General features: G+C 44.1%; 2 protein-coding genes across 2 annotated transcripts in view; one reads left to right on the plus strand and one right to left on the minus strand.

Moving 5' to 3' along the window:
* The window catches only part of LOC133979976 (mannan-binding lectin serine protease 1-like), a 27,544-nt gene extending 19,423 nt beyond the window's left edge, over positions 1-8,121 (plus strand). Inside the window, 6 exon segments of the mRNA XM_062418530.1 lie at positions 615-749; positions 1,714-1,788; positions 2,468-2,715; positions 2,979-3,167; positions 4,056-4,349; positions 4,351-8,121. Coding sequence (XP_062274514.1) covers positions 615-749; positions 1,714-1,788; positions 2,468-2,715; positions 2,979-3,167; positions 4,056-4,349; positions 4,351-4,518 — 1,109 coding nt within the window. The 3' untranslated portion in view covers positions 4,519-8,121.
* Positions 8,113-18,586, minus strand: part of LOC133980005 (coagulation factor VII) — a 10,864-nt gene continuing 390 nt past the window's right edge. Inside the window, exons 2-12 of the mRNA XM_062418563.1 lie at positions 17,590-17,664; positions 16,444-16,613; positions 15,495-15,519; positions 15,133-15,246; positions 14,684-14,818; positions 13,129-13,442; positions 12,591-12,705; positions 11,187-11,383; positions 10,198-10,323; positions 8,759-9,365; positions 8,113-8,607 (exon numbers count right to left, since the gene is read on the minus strand). Coding sequence (XP_062274547.1) covers positions 9,123-9,365; positions 10,198-10,323; positions 11,187-11,383; positions 12,591-12,705; positions 13,129-13,442; positions 14,684-14,818; positions 15,133-15,246; positions 15,495-15,519; positions 16,444-16,613; positions 17,590-17,662 — 1,512 coding nt within the window. The 5' untranslated portion in view covers positions 17,663-17,664 and the 3' untranslated portion in view covers positions 8,113-8,607; positions 8,759-9,122. The remainder of the gene's footprint in view (positions 8,608-8,758; positions 9,366-10,197; positions 10,324-11,186; positions 11,384-12,590; positions 12,706-13,128; positions 13,443-14,683; positions 14,819-15,132; positions 15,247-15,494; positions 15,520-16,443; positions 16,614-17,589; positions 17,665-18,586) is intronic.

The raw sequence follows: 18,586 nt of genomic DNA on the forward strand, positions 1-18,586 counted from the left end.
AAGAAGGAAAGGAGGAAGGAAGGAAGGAAGGAAGGAAGGAAAGATGGAAGGATGGAAGGAAGGAAGGAAAGATGGAAGGATGAAAGGGAGGGAGGAAGGAAGGAAGGAAGTAAGGAAAGGAAGGACGGAAGGAAGGAAGGAAGGAAAGGAGTAAGGAGGGAGGGAAGGAAGGAAGGAAGTGAGGAAAGAAGTATGGAAGGAGGAGGGAGCAAAGAAAGAGGGAAGAAGGGGAAGAACGAAGGAAAAATTATAGAAAGAGGGAGGAAGCAAGGAAGGAAAGGAGGAAGGAAGGAAGGAAAGGAGTTAGGAGGGAGGGATGGAGGAAAAGAGGAAGGGAGAATATAATAAGGGAAATACAATAAAGCATCACCTAAAAAAAGTTTAATAAAGGTTAAAAAAGTAATAATAATAATATTAATAATAAATAAAGTAAATTCAGATATAATTTATTCTTCAGAATCGTTTTAATAAGAAATGATTTTGATGATTATTATTTTTCTTCAGTTAACATAACGAGGTGAGGAAGGATCCATCTCACCTTCATCATCACCCTCCGCTCTGCTCATACTGAAAGCTGATTGGTCCCTGAGTGCTCTGTCTCCTCTCTGTCACAGTGGTGGATTGCGGGAGTCCGAAGGAGGTGGAAATGGCCGACGTGGTGTTCGGTAGCCATGACAACAGCACGAAGTTTGGTGCGACTGTCCGTTACGTCTGCAAAGAGGAAACGATCCAGCTGCAACCCGGCAACAGTGAGATTATTATTATCATTGATATTATTATTGTAATAGATTATATATATATTATACACACTACCGGTCAAACTTTGACTGTTCCTTCTTTCCTCCCTTACTTCCTTCTGTCTTTCTTTCCTTCCTCTCTCTTTCCTCCCTCCTTCTTTCCTTCCTCTATCCCTCCCTCCTTCCTTCCTTCTCTCTTTCTTTCCTCCCTTCCTTTTTTTCCTTCCTCCATCCCTCCCTCCTTCCCTTCCTTCCTCCTTTCCTCTTTTCCTTTCTCCCTCCCTTCCTTCTTTCCTTTCCCCCTTCCTTCCTTCCTTCCTTCCTTCCTCCCTCCTTCCCTCCTTCCCTCCTTCCTCCCTCCTTCCCTCTTTCCTTCCTTCCTTCCTTCCTCCCTCCCTCCTTCCTTCTTTCTTTCCTCCCCCTAACTTCCTCCCCTTCCTTCTTTCCTTCCTCACTCTTTTCCTTTCTCCCTCCCTCCCTCCTTCTTACTTTCCTTCCTTCCCTCCTTTCCTTCCTTCCTTCCTTCCCTCCTTCCTTCCCTCCTTCCTTCCTTCCTTCCTTCCTTCCTTCCTTCCTCCCTCCCTCCTTCCTTCTTTCCTTCCTTCCTTCTTTCCTCCTTCCTTCCTTCCTCACTCTTTTCCTTTCTCCCTCCCTCCCTCCTTCTTACTTTCCTTCCTTCCTTCCTTCCTTTCTTCCTTCCTTCCTTCCTTCCTTCCTCCCTCCTTTCCTTCCTTCCTTCCTCCCTTCCTTCCTTGAGGACAACAGGAGGGTTAACTTTTTTTGTATAATTTTCAGTTTTGGTAACCTTACCTTTTTAACCTCTGGCAGTTCACCACTTACCTTTGTACCATTTCAAGCTCTTCATTGGATGTTCTAAAACTTTTGACCGGTAGTGTTTATATATTCAAAGGTCTGTGTGAGAGGTCAGAGTTTAGTTTTAGGGTTGAAACTGTTTGAATGTTGTTGTGTGTTGTAGGTTCTTACAGCTGTGAGCAGAGCGGAGAATGGATGAGTTCAGAAGCAGGAGCCACACTGCCCACCTGTCTGCCAGGTATCATGTTCTCACCACAGTTATTAAAAAAAGATTTAATTAACTGAATTAAAAATAAAAATGATAAAAAACTAAATAAAAACTGCAGTAAACAAAGCAAAACTAACTAAAACTAAACTGAATTGCAGATTGTCACTGTGTCCTGCCAGTAGGGGGCAGCATAGCGGACATTTAACCCTCCTGTTGTCCTCGAGTCAAGGAAGGAAGGGAGGAAGAAGGAAGGAAAGTAGGGAGGGAGGAAGGGTGGAAGGAAGGAGAGAAGGAAGGAAAGGTGGGAGGGAGGAAGGGTGGAAGGAAGGATGGAATGAAGGAGGGAAGGAAAGGAGGGAGGGAAGTGAGGAAAGAAGTATGGAAGGAGGAGGGAGCAAAGAAAGAGGGAAGAAAGGGAAGAACGAAGGAAAAATTAAAGAAAGAGGGAGGAAGTAAGAAAAGAAGGAAGGAAGGAAAGGAGGAAAGAAAGAAGAAAGGAAGGAAAGAAAGAAGGAAGGAAGGAAAGAAAGAAGGAAGGAAGGAAGTAAGGAACAGTCAAAAGAGATGGTGTCAATTTGACCCGGGAGGACGACAACTAAATAAACTAAACTGAAATAAAAAAACAAACAAACTGAGAAATTAAATGAAAATAATAAACACTAATGAACATTTTAAACTATAATAACTCGGGTTCTGTTTCCTCGTCCAGCCTGCGGCCGGCCGGTCCGCTCGCTCCCCCCTCACATGAAGCGGATCGTAGGTGGTCGCAGCGCCGAGCCCGGCTTGTTCCCCTGGCAGGTTCTGCTCAGCGTGGAGGATTTGTCCCGGGTCCCTGAGGACCGCTGGTTCGGATCCGGGGCCCTTCTGTCCGAGTCCTGGGTCCTCACAGCGGCCCACGTGCTGCGCTCCCAGCGGAGGGACACCAGCGTCGTTCCCGTGGCTCCCGAACACGTTAAGGTCTGTATAGAGGGAGGAAGGAAGGAAGGAAGGAAGGAAGGGAGGAAGGAAAAGATGGAGGAAGAAGGAAGGGGAGGGAGGAAGGATGGAAGGAAGGAAGAAGGAAGGAAAAGAGGGAGGAAGGAAGGATGGAAGAAAGGAAGAAGGAAGGAAAAGAGGATGTTTCATAGCAAGTGTCAGGCTCTCTGAAATGTCCTTTAGGTTTATTTGGAGTCCATGTGATCGTTGTTGAAGACACCCGGGCGTCTCTCTTTGTGTCTCAGGTCTTCCTCGGTCTCCATGACGCCCGGGACAAACGCCGGGCCACAAACCGCTCAGTGCTGGAGATCGTCCTCCATCCGGACTTCCAGCCCGACAACTACAACAACGACATCGCCCTGGTGAAGCTGAGAGAGAAGGTGGAGCTGAATGAGATCATCCGTCCCGTCTGTCTCCCAACACCACACAGACAGGTGACATATTACTGAAAATACCACAGGACATATTAGTTAGTGTTATTTTACTGTACATAATGAATACTGCATACTGCTCATCACATTTAACCCTCCTGTTGTCCTCGAGTCAAGGAAGGAAGGGAGGAAGAAGGAAGGAAGGAAAGGAGGAAGGAAAGGAGAGAGGGAGGAAGGGTGGAAGAAAGGAGGAAGGGAGGAAGGGTGGAAGGAAGGAGGGAAGGAAGGAACTGGGGAAGGAAAGGAGGGAGGGAGGAAGGATAGAAGGAAGGGAGGAAGGATGGAAGGAAGGAGGGAAGGAAGGAAGGAAGAAAAGGAGGGAGGAAGGAAGGTAGGAGGGAGGAAAGTAGGAAGGAGGGAGAAATGAAGGAAAGAGGGAAGGAAGGACGGGAGGGATGGAGGGAGGGAGGAAGGATAGAAGGAAGGGAGGAAGGATGGATGGAAGAAGGGAAGGAAGGAAGGAATGAAAGGAGGGAAGAAGGAAGAGAAGGAAGGAGGGAGGAAGGAAGGAAGGAAGGAAGGAAAGGAGGACAGAGGAAAGAAGGAAGGGATGAAGGTAGGGGGGAGGGAATTAAGAGAGAATGAAGGAGGGAGGAAGGACAGACGGAAGGAAGAAAGGGAGGAAAGAAGGAACAGTCAAAACAGACGGGGTCAAAGTGGCAACAGTTTTATAAAAGACGTTTTTGAAGTATAGGGACAGTTTTAGAAAGTGTTGATATTTCTGGTTCTACAGTGGGGAGATGCTCAGACACTTTTTTATGTTAAGGTATGTTATTTAAAGTGAGGGCATCTATTAAGCATAAGAACACATTTGGAAAATAAGGACAATAAATATTGTAGAGAAACAAACATGTCAACATTTTCTTGACCTTTGACCTCCGCATTATCCAGGACGACACCCCAATGCCTCTCCCTAACTCTCTGGGTGTTGTTGCTGGTTGGGGCATCTCCAACCCGAACACCTCCTCCTCCCCTGGTGACCCCTCCACCCTGAGCTCTGACCCTGCGGCAGACACTGACCTGGGGATGACCTCTGACCTCCTGCAGTACGTGAAGCTGCCGGTGGTGTCCCAGGATGAGTGCCAGGCCAGTTACACCTCGCGCTCCGTCAGCTACAACATCACCGACAACATGTTCTGTGCCGGTTTCTACGAGGGCGGGAGGGACACCTGCCTGGGGGACAGCGGGGGGGGCGTTTGTGATGGAGGACGAGGGCAGCAGGAGGTGGGTGGTGTTCGGATTGGTATCCTGGGGCGGGCCGGAAGAGTGCGGGAGTCAAAGGGTGTACGGAGTCTACACCCGAGTGGTTAAATACGTGGAGTGGATACAGAACCACCTTCATACTGCCCCCTAGTGGTCAGGCTTAATCAGGACGTATGAGTTGTCACCAGGCGGGAGTTTCAGTCCTCTGAAATGAGGCCAACGCAGAAGTAACTTAAAACTGCATTCTATCAAAAGGCCACAAGGGGGCGACCGTCTTGGTGTCAAAAGGACTTCCGTCTCTATACAAGTCAATGGAGAATTCACCAACTTCTCACTTGATTTCTAACCTCAGTAAACGTTTTCAAAATGTGTTTATGGTCTCAATCGCTAGTTTAAAGCCTTCTTCAATGCAGTATGATGTTCATTTGGGACATTTTGGCCTCCCTGATTTTATATGTGACGATAAAGCAGGGTATGCATTAGGGCGTGGCTACGTGTTCCGAGTTGGTATTCCCGACTTCCAATCTAATGGTGGGAGCGAGTCTATGTTCCCTCAGCCCTATGTTCCCTAAGCCCTATGTTCCCTCAGCCTTATGTTCCCTCAGCCCTATGTTCCCTCAGCCCTATGTTCCCTCAGCCTTATGTTCCCTCAGCCTTATGTTCCCTCAACCCTATGTTCCCTCAACCCTTTGTTCTCTCAGCCCTATGTTCCCTCAGCCCTTTGTTCTCTCAGCCCTATGTTCCCTCAGCCCTATGTTCCCTCAGCCTTATGTTCCCTCAGCCTTAAGTTCCCTCAGCCCTTAGGGGGGGGGGGGGTGGGGGGCAACATTAGGGAATGGCCATACCTGTGTTGTGGGAATCTAGGCCTGAGGGAACATAGGGCTGAGGGAACACAGAGCTGAGGGAACATAGGGCTGAGGGGACAATGGGCTGTGCTCTTCTGATGATATTATTTTTTTCTATCTAAATGTTCGTGTTTACATGTTTCTATCTGTCAGATCAGCACAAACATCAGGGATCTTTTGCTCTGGGTGGGATTTAAAGTTATTTGTCATTTTGTACGCTGCCCCCCGGTGGTTGTATGATTGTACTATTAATGCATGGATTCATAAAGCATGTGTACAGATGGATAAATATATTAAGCACACAGTTTATGGGTAAAGGTTAGAATATGCATCTGAATTTATTGAATCTTAAACAATTTTTAGTGCATTAAATTAACTTTTTTTAAATTATACTTCAGTTTTTAATTGACAAACCAGTTAAATGAAAACAGACCCAACTTTACAGAAATTATTCATTAATATTTTTTGACACTTATTATTCATCTATGCTTCCAATTAGTGGTTATAAAAAAAAAAGATGTAACATGAACACTAGTTTGATTGGACCATTGAGATTATTTCTTTCTTTTAATGAAACATGTTTAACTCAGAGAAACTTTATTAACAGATTGTGACCAAACTTTTTTTCTGTTTGTTTGTTTGTTTGTTATTTAAATTCCACCAAAGATCTGAACTAAGGCTGTTCGATATAACCAAAGTCTCAAATCCTGATATGAGTCATTTCATAACCAGATAACGATACATATCATGATATAGAACATTTTCTGCAAATTCAATGAATGAATACTTTATATAAAATGACTGCATCAAAAAGCCTATTTCTTATTACATTTTGAATTATATACTCGAAACACAAAAGGTAGGGGAGAATGGGGTTGGTAGTCACACTTTTTACTTTCCTTTGAATTTCTCATAAACCATAAACTGAATAAATTAACTTTTAATTTGTGATGAAAGCCTAAAGTGTCAGGTAGGAATAGAGAGGTCTTACTCTCCTTCAGCTGATTCTGTTCAAAAGATATGAGCCGTCAAATATGTCTTGTGCACTTGTGACAACCAACCACACGATGAGGTTGGTAGTAAGACATCATGGAGGTTGGTTGTCCCTGTGTTATATTAATGGGGAAAAATAAAAAATGTATACAGTCTTAAAAAAGTATTTAAAATGTTTAGTTTAATTGAAATACAACAATCTAATACAACCCTCCTGCACAAAGAGAACAAAGGAAAAATCATTCCGCTAAGTGCCTTTTTTGTCCTTATATGACAATATTGTTAATTTTCACCTCTCTGACTGCTCTGAGCTTCACATCTGGAGGAGTCTGACCCTTGTTTGTCTTCCTGACAAAGTTCCTGCTCATTTTGCTATCTTAAAAGAAAGAAAGAACTAGATATATGAAACATGTAAATACCAACATGTGACAACCAACCATGAAGAGAATGTGACAAACATCCCCAACTGGGATTTTTCTCTACCAGCAAAGCGAACAACTACATGTTTTGTCGTAGCTAAGAAACAAACCTCCCTAACTATCGCTCTCTCTTCATACTTTTTAATGGTAATAATTGTTTTATTATAAACTCATTGTGTAAAAGAAGAGAAACACTGAAGAGTTGGATATTTACATTTTCACATGAAAAACACTAAACGTCCTCTCACCTCAATGTCAAGCAGTTTACTCCAGAAATGATCTGAAGTAACATCTCAACTAAACTCTGAAACGTTCAGTACCAAAACCTTTTAACAACAGCGCCCTCTAGGGCCCGAGATCTGATGAATGTGACAACCAACCCCGTTCTCCCCTACCTATATTCGATTATTTTGCTCATTTTATTTTGAACCTTTGTGTAACTTCTCAGTTAAGCATGAAACACGTGATGGTTTTCTGATCCATGTCAGTCTTTTAGGTACCAATTCCTCATCTTTGTCTTGGCTGGTCCTGTTCGGAGTTACGCTGCTCTGTGTCACGTTCATTCTCCTCCACGTTTGTTCGTGTTGGCGTTATTAAAATGTCCTGCCTGCATCCATGCCGTGCAAAAGAACGCAAAGCAAAACATGATAGACGATGATCTGTATGATAAGATCCCACAGCCCTAATCTGAACATACACCATTACGCTCCTTTTTGTGTTATTTATTGATGTCTTTTTGCCCCACAGACGAATAGCTTGAAAACAGCTGGTCAAATTTTCAGGAAATTTACTGCAGATGTTTTTTAATGACCCAATGCTTCTTCCTTTAGCGCCAACTTTAGGACAAACTTTACAATTTTGGCTCAAATGTTGGTTAGAAAAGATAAATTCTCAGTTAATTCTTTAATTGATTGATTGATTGATTGATTGATTGATTTGCTTGTTTTTGTCTGACCAACAGCCCAGAATCTAGAAATATTCAACTGATTGATATGTATGTCAAAGGAAAACAAATATTCTCTCTTTAATGAAGCTGGAAGCAGAACATTTGTGGGTTTTTATGCTTGAAAAATAACTGAAACCATTAACTGAGTAATGGTTGCAGCTCCAGTTTGTTCATATTGTGGATGTAATGAACTCGGCAACCTCTAGAGGACGCAAACGGGACTTTAAAAAATTGCATAATTATGAAACATTTACCTTTTATTCATCAACAGAAAATGGGACAAACGGATAAGAAAAACAGACAAAAAAGCAAAAAAAATAATGATTCAGACATGACAGTGTGTATTCTCTCTCCACTAATATGTAAACTCACATGTATCTTACACAGAGTCACATTGATTTAATGTTCTGTTGTGCACTGATGTGTTATTATTTTTTACACACATGTATGAATTATATAAAAAGTTATAAATGAATTGAAATAAACACATTTTAGCATCTGAGAAATGTTTGTTCTGTCAAAGCTAAATGAAATAAAAAAGATTCAGCTCCTGTATTTTATTTATTGTTAGTAAGAAAATAGACAGAAAATAAACTGCACAGTAACTGAACTGCAACTCTAACCAGAAACAGGGATGAAGCACCAATAATCTCAACTCAAAGGTCCACTTACTATTCTATTGAAACTTCTAAAGCATCTCTGAGTGAAGCTTGAACTTCCGCGCTCAATATTCAGAGTGAATAACGTCACTGTGATCTGTTGATGTCATCTCAGTGAACTACACTTGTTCTCTGGTGGCTTAGACTGCCGGGGGACTCCCATGATGCACTGAGCTCCTCTCTCCTCCTCTCTCTATCCATCCATCTATACCCATTAACATTCATGTACTATTAATGCATCAATAAGCTAAATTTCTTCCCCGGAGTTGTCTGTGCTTTCTCGTCTCACAGGTAATCTGGGCCTGTAGACGTCCGGATGACAGATTCCAGTCCTGGACCTTCAATGTGCTTCTCTTTCTCTCCTCTCTCTCCTCTCCTCTCCTTCCTCTCTATCCTCTCTTTCCTCTCTCTCCTCTCTCTCCTCTCCTTCCTCTCTCTCTCTCCTCTCCTTCCTCTCTCCTCTCCTTCCTCTCTCTCCTCTCCTTCCTCTCTCTCTCTCTCCTCTCCTTCCTCTCGCTCCTCTCCTTACTCTCACTCTCTCTCTCCTCTCCTTCCTCTCTCTCTCTCCTCTCCTTCCTCTCTCCTCTCTACTCCAACCGGTCGAGGCAGATGTTCTCCCACTTTGAGTCTGGTTCTGAGGTTTTTCCTGTTTTTTCTTGCCATTGTCGCTAAGTGCTGCTCATGTGGGAATGATGGGTCTCTTTAAATTAAACCTGAATAGTTCAGTTTAGACCTGCTCTATGTGTAAAGTGCCTTGAGATGACTTTGTTGTGATTTGGCGCTATATAAATAAAGATTGATTGATTAATTGATTGATTGGTGTAAACAGCAACTTGCGCTGAACTGAACAGATTATTATGACAGAGGACCTGAAGTCAGACCTCAACATGTCTTCAGCTCTGAGTGGCGTTCAGGTCCAGTCTGTCCATAGTGTCTCTGATCCAGCTCAGGAAGTTGCCCAGTCGGGTGTAAACGCCATATTTCCCCCTGGCGGCGCATTCCTCTCCCCAGCTGACCACGCCGGTCAGAAACCAGGTCCCTCTGTAGTTCACTACGAAGGGTCCTCCGCTGTCCCCACTGCACGCATCAATGCCGGCTTTCAGGTATCCTGCACAGAACATGTTGTCTGTGATCACCTGCAGCAGACACATCAGGTTAGAAACGGAGCTGAGTTCAGATGAGATGAAATATGAAAACAACATGATACAGTAGCAATACATTAAGATATGATTACAGTACAATAAGATATATGATAACTAAACTAAGGCGAAGATCCGTCTCTGCAACTCCAGAATCTGCCGTTCTGCTATTATTAACCTTTGTGTCGTCTCCCGGGTCAAATTAACCCCGTCTGTTTTAACTGTTCCTTCCTTCCTTCTGTCTGTCCTTCCTCCCTTCCTTCCTTCCTTTCTTTTCCTTCCTCCCTTCCTTCTTTCCTCCCTCCCTCCCTCCTTCTCTCTTTCTTTCCTCCCCCTTACCATCCTTCTGTCCTTCCTTTCCTTCCTCCCTTCCTTCTTTCCTTTCTCCCTCCCTCCTTCCTCCCTTCCTTCTTTCCTCCATCCTTGCTTCCTTCCTTTCCTTCCTCCCTTCCTTCTTTCCTTTCCTCCCTTCCTTCCTCCCTCCTTCCTTCCCTCCTTCCTTCCTCCTTCCTTTCTTTCCTTCTTATTCCTTCCTCCCTTCCCTTCCCTTCCCTCCTTCCTTCCCTCCTTCCTTCCTCCCTTCCTTCCTTCCTTCCTTCCCTCCTTCCTTCCTTCCTTCCTTCCACCCTTCCTCCCTCCCTCCTTTCCTTCCTTCTCTCCTTCCTTCCCTCCTTCCTTCCACCCTTCCTCCCTCCCTCCTCTCCTTCCTTTCCTTCCTTCTTCCTCCCTTCCTTCCTTGACTCTTTTTCATATGTATATCAGAATTTAGTCTAAAAAATGAACAATATAAAACACGTGAAATAAATACACTTGACTAGCTGCAGATCACCTGTTCAGTGGACATGGTGCAGTCGCGGTAGCTGACCACTGGGAGCACCACCTTCCTCAGGAAACGGGAGGATTTGCCCATGAACTTCGTGGCCCCCCAGCCTGTCACCAGGCCCCGATTATCTGCCTGAACACACAAACACAAGCAAGGCCGTAGCCAGGATTTTTCAAATACCAAGGTCAAAGAGAAGACCACAACTTAAATATTAGTTCATTGTAATCCATGATGTATTTATGTTGCTTTCTTGCTGTGCATTTCTCAGTCATGGTCACTCTTGTGGTCCAGTTCTTTCTCATCACTTTCAATTTTACAACTTAAATCAACTCCTATTTCAGTATTCTACAACTTCCATGGTTGCATATTTAAAAATTATAACTGCAATATATTATTTTCTTTGTTTGATCTTAAAATGTGGAATGGAGCACGGCCTGCTGGGAGAAAGGGGCTCGTCCAATGAATGAACATTTGCAAAATCGGGTCCAATTCACAAACATATTTCTGGCGATTTTCAAGTCGCAGTTCAACATCTACTGCAGCAGATATTTTTTTCTGGAAGTGAGAACTATATAACTGCTACTTAAAACTCTCCAGTAATATGCTGTATATTTGTGAATTTGTGACGAATCTGCTGACGGAAGCGCAACACAGCTGGAGCTGTTCGGTAAGGAAAACAGTTAAATTGGAAACCAGCTGGCACATAACACCGGGGCCGGGGAAAAAATTCCCGGTGGATTTCAAGGCCTCACTCCACCGCTGGCTATAGCCGACTACTTTTGTTTTGACATGGCAGCGGTATCTGCTAGTATGTGTCACGTGACGGTCCGTTGATGGATAATTGTCTCGTTGGCTATTTTCACTTCACAATGAAACAAAAATACCCAGGGACATGACCTCGGTGTCCTCAATGGTAGCTACGGCCATGAACACAAGTTTTCAGTTCTGCTCAGGAACACACAGATGTACTGATCCGTGATTAACCCTGTGTTTACCTTCAGCAGGTATTTGGACAGGTGAGGGTCAGGCAGGCAGGCGGGGACGGCGGTGGGGCCCCTGACGACAGGCGTGGCGAGGTACAGCAGAGCGATGTCGCTGTCAAAGGTGAAGGAGTGGAAGTGAGGATGAACCATCACCTGCTGAACCTTTATTAGCTGCTCACCTGGATCAAGACGCCGCTTATCATAGTCACCTGCACACAGAGGCAGAAAGGATTCATCATTACCTATCTGTGGTAGGCAAATAGTGGCAGATCAGCATCATTATTTGGTCCCTTGATGAAAGTTGAATTATATGGCATTATCTAATTAAATCTAATTAACCTAGCAGAAATGCCATTTTTTAAAAGAACAACAGCTGAACTTTCAGTCCACCAGAAATAAATCAGCAGCAGGAAATATTGGTGGATAACCAAAAAAAGTACCGTATTCAAAGTGCAACACGCAATACATAAATGCATATCAGTCATTCTTGGCCAAATGAGGATTAAAGCTACTCTTACCTTCCTTGCATTTCACACAGCACTTTGAAAAAACTTCAACAGCAACAACCCCTCCTCCCTCCTATGTCCCTTCCCCTCCGCGAACGTGCACGGCTGGAGGTTGAAGCCGTGTCCCGCTTTTGTCGGTCATTGTCAGTCGCTACTGAATGACCAACACACAGTCAGTGTGGATTATAACACTACAACGCCTGGCGCAGAGGTCTATCAGTAGTGAACAACACTGCTAGCTTTGCTCCTTCTGTCAGTCATGTGACGCTCTCGTTGCAGGTTGTTTGGATAAAGATGTTAACCCTCCTGTTGTCCTCGAGTCAAGGAAGGAAGGGAGGAAGAAGGAAGGAGGGGGGAAGGAAGGAAGGAAGGAAGGAAGGAAGGAAGGAAGGAGGGAAGGAAGGAGGGAGGAAGGAAGGAAGGAGAGAAGGAAGGAAAGGAGGGAGGGAGGGAGGGAGGGAGGGAGGGAGGGAGGGAGGGAGGAAGGATGGAATTATGGAAGGAAGGAGGAAGGAAGGAAGGAAAGGAGGAAGGGAGGAAGGTAGGGGGAAGAAAGAAAGAGAGAAGGAGGAAGGACAGACGGAAAGAAGGAACAGTCAAAACATTTATTTTTTTTATTTGTCCCTGTGAGCCGCTTAGCTGACCCTTGATGTTAAGCATAATAACTCTGTGCAGGTGGAACAGAGACTATTAAACAGTCTCACAGACATCTGCCTCTGCTGTTACTTAAACTAAATATCACTATTCGCTATGATAGTCAGTTATATTCACCTCAACCCTACACTGAACCTCAATCTGAATCTAACCTAAATCATAAAACCAATTCTGAATCCTTAAAGGTTCGGCCAAAATATCCTTACTTCCAACTAAGACTGTTTCCTCACACACACAGATGAACAGTTGGTGTTACCTATAGTAACGTGGTCTGCAGTCTCCGCAAAGCAGTGAGCTGCAGAAACGACCCAGCGATCAGAAACCAGAGTCCCCCCACAGAAACCGTAACCATCAGACCTGCGGATCAGAACCTGAACACACACACACACAAGAAAAGAAGAAGGAAGGAAAGGCGGGAAGGAAGGAAGGGAGGAAAAGAAGGGAGGAAGGAAGGGAGGAAAGGAAAGAAGGGAGAAAAGACAGGAAGGAAGGAAGGAAGGAAGGAAGGAAGGAAGGAAGGAAGAAGGAAGGAAGGGAGGAATAAGGGAGGAAGACGGAAGGAAATGAGGGAGGGAGGAAGGAAGGAAGGAAGGAAGGAAGGAAGGAAGGAAGGAAGGAAGGAAGGAAGAAGGAAGGAAGGGAGGAATAAGGAAGGAAGGGAGGAAGGAAGGAAGAAGGAAGGAAGGAAGAAGGAAGGAAGGGAGGAATAAGGAAGGAAGGGAGGAATAACATCAATAAAAACCGTCAAAAGAAGGACAATAAGTCACAGATTTAATCAAAGATGTCTTCCGCACCTGCCAGGGACTGCCTCCTTGTTTCTCCAGGACTCCACCCACTATTCGAGAGGAGGGCCCACCTGTTCCTCCCCCTCGTGCCTCCTCCTCCTCCTCCATCAGCTCTGTCTCGTTCTCTCTTCTCTGCTGAGATGCATTCACTGTCATCATATCCCATCCTGCCTCTGTAGAGTTCAACCAGCTCCCTATGATGTTGCCGTCTATCGTGGCGTCTGTCTCCATGGTGATGTTGTCCAGTGGTTGATGTTGAAGAGGCCACAGAGAGCGGCTTCGATACAACGCCATCATCTGCTGCCGGCCGCAAGGAAACACCGCTGCACAGGACGGGGTAAGCAAACGGCCCAGTACTGAAGTACACTTCTTAGGTATTTGTACTTTAATTTAATATTTTCTACTACTTTGTACTTCGACTCCATTAAATTTCAGAGAGATATAACAGTAACAGTAGTAGGGAGAACGGGGTTGGTTGTCACATTCATCAGATCTCGGGCCCTAGAGGGCGCTGTTGTTAAAAAGTTTTGATACTAAACGTTTCAGAGTTTTGGTGAGATGTTACTTCAGATCATTTCTTGAGTAAACTGCTTGACATTGAGGTGAGAGGACGTTTAGTGTTTTTCATGTGAAAATGTAAATATCCAACTCTTCAGTGTTCCTCTTCTGGGCTTTTACACAAAGAGTTTATAATAAAACAATTATTACAATTAAAAAGTATGAAGAGAGAGCGATAGTTAGGGAGGTTTTTTTCTTAGCTACGTCAAAACATGTGTTTGGTAGCTTTGCTGGTAGCAACAAATCCCAGTTGGGGATGTTTGTCACATTCTCTTCGGGGTTGCTTGTCACATGTTGGTATTTATACATATATGGTATCATAAATCTAGTTCTTTCTTTCTTTTAAGATAGCAAAATGAGCAGGAACTTTATCAGGAAGACAAACAAGGGTCAGACTCCTCCAGATGTGAAGCTCAGAGCAGTCAGAGAGGTGAAAATTAACAATATTGTCATATAAGGACAAAAAAGGCATTTAACGGAAGGATTTTTCCTGTTTATGTTCTCTTTGTGCAGGAGATGTAATAGGTTGTTGTATTTCAATTCAACTAAACATTTTAAATATTTTTTTAAGACTGTATACATTTTTTATTACAGGGGACAACCAACGTCCATGATGTCTTACTACCAACCTCCATGGTGTCTTACTACCAACCCCATAGTGTGTGACAACCATCCCCATAGTAGGGTACAAGTGCACAAGACATATTTGATGGCTCATATCTTTTGATCAGGATCAGCTGAAGGAGAGTAAGACCTCTCTATTCCTACCTGATACTTTAGGCTTTCATTACAAATTAAAAGGGAATTTATTCAGTTTATGGTTCATGAGGAATTCAAAGGGAAGTAAAAAGTGTGACTACCTACCCCGTTCTCCCCTATCGTGTGCAGTATAGTAACAGTAATATCATAGATTATCATAGTAATATGTGGACTAACAGTATTATGTGCAGTAGTAACAGTAGTAACAATAGTTTATAATAAGTAACAGCGGTTCTCTGAGCGTTACCGGTCTTGGAGCACCTCTGTCCATCATCCTCCAGTTTATATCCATCAGTGCAGCCACACTGAACTCCGGCTCCACCCACCAGATCTCTGCAGTACTGCATGCATCCGCCATTTCTATAGCGACACTCCAACACCACTGCACACACACACGCTATCATCATTACAATAATACAGATAAAAGTATCATTAACAAAGCTGGTTTACTGTCATGAATATGTTGCTGCAGATTATCCAACATAGGAAGTTTTTGTTGCTGTCTGACTTTAACTAAAAACTCAGATTATTGTCTCATATTGATTTGAGAAAAGGTTCAACTCCATTGGTATAACACAAATATAAAGAACAGAGGCCCCTGGAAGCTTCCCTGAGGGATGCTACAGGTTCTGGATTCAGCTTTGGACCCACAGGTTGAAGCAGTGCCTTAAATCATGAGTGACAGGTGTTTATTACCTGAGTCGCAGGTCTTGCCGTGGTACTGAGGTGGACATAGACATGTGAAGTCTCCTCGCTCCAGAGTGCAGATCCCTCCGTTCAGACAAGGATTAGTCTGACAGGGGTTCAGATCTACGATACACAAAGGAAGCACTCAAACACAGCATGACAAGTTACTAAAATAGCAGTTACATCAGTTTTAAATCAATTCAGATGAGATTTAAATGGCTCAAATACAGCTTTTAATAATGATTATCAGGTTGTAATTAACTCAGATCAGACTGAAGCAGCAGCAGATGTATTGAAGAGTGAAACATTTGATTACTCTGAACAGTTGGGATCATTTATTTGATAATTATTGTTGATGATGATGTACTCACTTATGTATTTGTACCAAAACTCCAGCTGTGGGACAAGAAACACAGAGTTAACTGGGACCTCTGATCTCTGACAGGAAGTTTTGACTGACATCCAAAATATGTAATTTTTGTCCACTACCCTAAAAAAATCCAGATTATTTTCTCAGTTTGATTCAAGATTTTTAAAAAAGAATGATCTGATCACTAAAAAAAACACTATAATAAGAGTCATGGACCCAGGAAGCTTATCATACTCAGGTTCAGTTTAAAGTTTAAAGTTCGCATCCACAGACTGCTGGAGAGACGCGATGGACAAGGGTCATGTGACATTGGACTGATATCATCAGTCTGGATGGGTGGAAGGAAGGAGGGAAGGAAGGAGGGAAGGAAGGAGGGAGGAAGGAAGGAAGGAGAGAAGGAAGGAAAGGAGGGAGGGAGGAAGGGTGGAAGGAAGGAGGGAAGGAGGGAAGGAAGGAAGGAGGGAGGAAGGATGGAAAGAATGAGGGAAGGAAGGAAGGAAGGGAGGAAGGAAGGATGGAAGGAAGGATGGATGGAAGGAAGGAAGGAAGGAAGGAAAGAAGGAAAGGAGGAAGGAAGGTAGGAGGGAGGGAGGGAGGAAAGAAGGAAGGAGGGAGGAAAGAAGGGAGGAAGGAAGGAAGGAAAGGAGGACAGAGGAAAGAAGGAAGGGAGGAAGGTAGGGGGGAGGAAAGAAAGAGAGAAGGGGGGATGGAGGAAGGACAGACGGAAAGAAGGAAGGGAGGAAAGAAGGAAGGGAGGAAATAAGGAACAGTCAAAACAGACAGGGTCAATTTGACCCGGGAGGACGACACGAATGTTAAACATTAGTTCTCAGACTGTAGCTCCCTCCGGTGGTCATATCAAACAGAAACCCTCTGAGACCCTGTCATCATTTCCATTGACCTCCTGCTGGCCCCTGATCTTCAGTTTGGATCACAGCAGCCGTTCTTACCGTCTTCTCTCGCGTTTGGAAGATCTCAGCGGCCTCCTCCTGTGAGCAGCTCTCCTCGTAACACTCCCTCTCCAGGTTCCCCGGTAATATCTCCTCCAGGAAGGCGTTGGCTCGACGCCTCCTGGAGGCAGAACGGAGGAACTGTCCAGCTGCTGACGGCTGCAGGAACACTGAACACCAGATACTGTCACATGTCAGCAGGTGGATCGTTACACCTGAACACCAGATACTGGCTGTGTTCGAAACTGCATACTACATACTACACACTACACACTACTGGCGCTTTTCCACTACACAGTTCCAGCACGACTCGCCTCTCCTCGTTTTTTTTTGTGTTTCCACTAGGGAAAGTACCTGGTACCTGGCACTTTTTTAGTACCTGCTCTGGTGAGGTTCCAAGCGAGCCGAGCCGGTACTAAAATGTGACGTCGACACACTGCCGGCCACTGATTGGTCAGAAGAGTTGTTACTGGATGAGTCATGAGCCGTCCCACAAAAGAATCAAACCCGGCATTTTTAAACACCAACAACAGCGTTACAACCATAGTTACAGCCATACGGCTCAATTTTCTTGCTTTGTGTGAGACAGAAAGCCTCATACAGCAGCAAGTACACCATCGCCTCCATGTCCTCAATTGTTTATGTGTTTGTGTCGCGTATAAAACGAAGTCACAGCAGTTTCGCGGAGCCCTGATATGCCGACCCCGCCCATGTTGAGTAGGTACTTTTTTGTAATGGAAAAGGTTCCTGGTACCGTACCGAGTCGAGGCGAGTCGAGGCGAGTCGTGCTAGAACTGTGTAGTGGAAAAGCGCCATAAACGACCAAATAGTAAGCGGACTGTTTACACTGTAGTAAACTACACGATAACCCACAATGCATTTCGTTCCTACCCGAGCTGAAATCAGCAGGCAGAAGCAGATTTCATTTGAGCTCTAACTCTGTAAATATACCACTTTATCAACATTTCTAACCTTTTTTGGCGGGAAAGTAAAGTAGCCCTTTAGATCCACAATGTGACGCTAATTTGTTGCCTATAAAGGTTAGAAATGTAGTATGTAGTATGTAGTATGTAGTATGCGGTTTCGAACAGCCACTGTCACATGTCAGCAGGTGGATCGTTACACCTGTCTAGCAGTCAGCCTCACCTGTGCACTCCATCAGTGCAGAGCAGAGCAGCAGAGTGCTGAGAGTCCCTGTCAGAGCTCTGGACAGCAGCATGTCTGTCAGGAAATCAAACACTCATCCATCAGAAGAACAGAACTCACAACAAAGACTGAAAACAACAGAAACACGGAACGGCTCCAGTCAGGAAACAACAAACAAAGCACAGCTGAGGCTGATGTTCATTTCTGTACACTGACTATGAAGCAACAGCCACCAGCTAGTTAGTCCAAAGATACCCACCAGCTCCTGTAATTATCACTCAACAGGTTATATCATCTAACAAAAGTTTCACACATTCATGTTGATGAATGATAACAACTCTGATCTCATCTCTCATCTAGTGCCATTACCTGGTCACAAGTTAAAGTCTGTGTAAAGTGATAATAAATATGTGTTCTGAGTTTGACATACCACAGAAAAGTGTGTTGTTAACCACCCTGCAAAATTTGAATAATTAAAAAAATCGCCAAATATATGAAATTAGGCTTCAAAGCCCCGCCCCCTACCAAGTGTCACCTGTCAATCAAAGTCACCACCTCTACCAGAAACATGGACGCTAGGTCTGAGAGCTTTCTGCTGCTAACTCAGCGGCTAGCTCGGCGGCTAGCTCGGTGGCTAACTCAGCGGCTAGCTTGGTGGCTAACTCGGCGGTTAGTTCGGCGGCTAACTCAGCTAACTGGCTAACTGTAGACTGTAGTAGTAGTGTGCACTGAATGTATTTATACCTCTACAGCAGCAGGGGAGGGTTTATGCTAATCACCATTAAATCCAGACACAGAAATCTTGAAACACAGTTTTTGAAGCCCAGCTCCACAATTCAAATCTAAATGGTTGAAATGCTTTTTACATCTTTTTTAGAAATACATTTATGACCTATTTAATGTGTTTAGAAGAAAATGTCTGAATTCACTTTACACGGTCTTTAAGTTTGTCCAGTACTTTTGTTTATGTGCAAATACCTTGATAACTAAAGAAAGT

Source organism: Scomber scombrus, chromosome 5, assembly GCF_963691925.1.
Source record: "Scomber scombrus chromosome 5, fScoSco1.1, whole genome shotgun sequence".
NCBI lineage: Eukaryota > Metazoa > Chordata > Actinopteri > Scombriformes > Scombridae > Scomber > Scomber scombrus.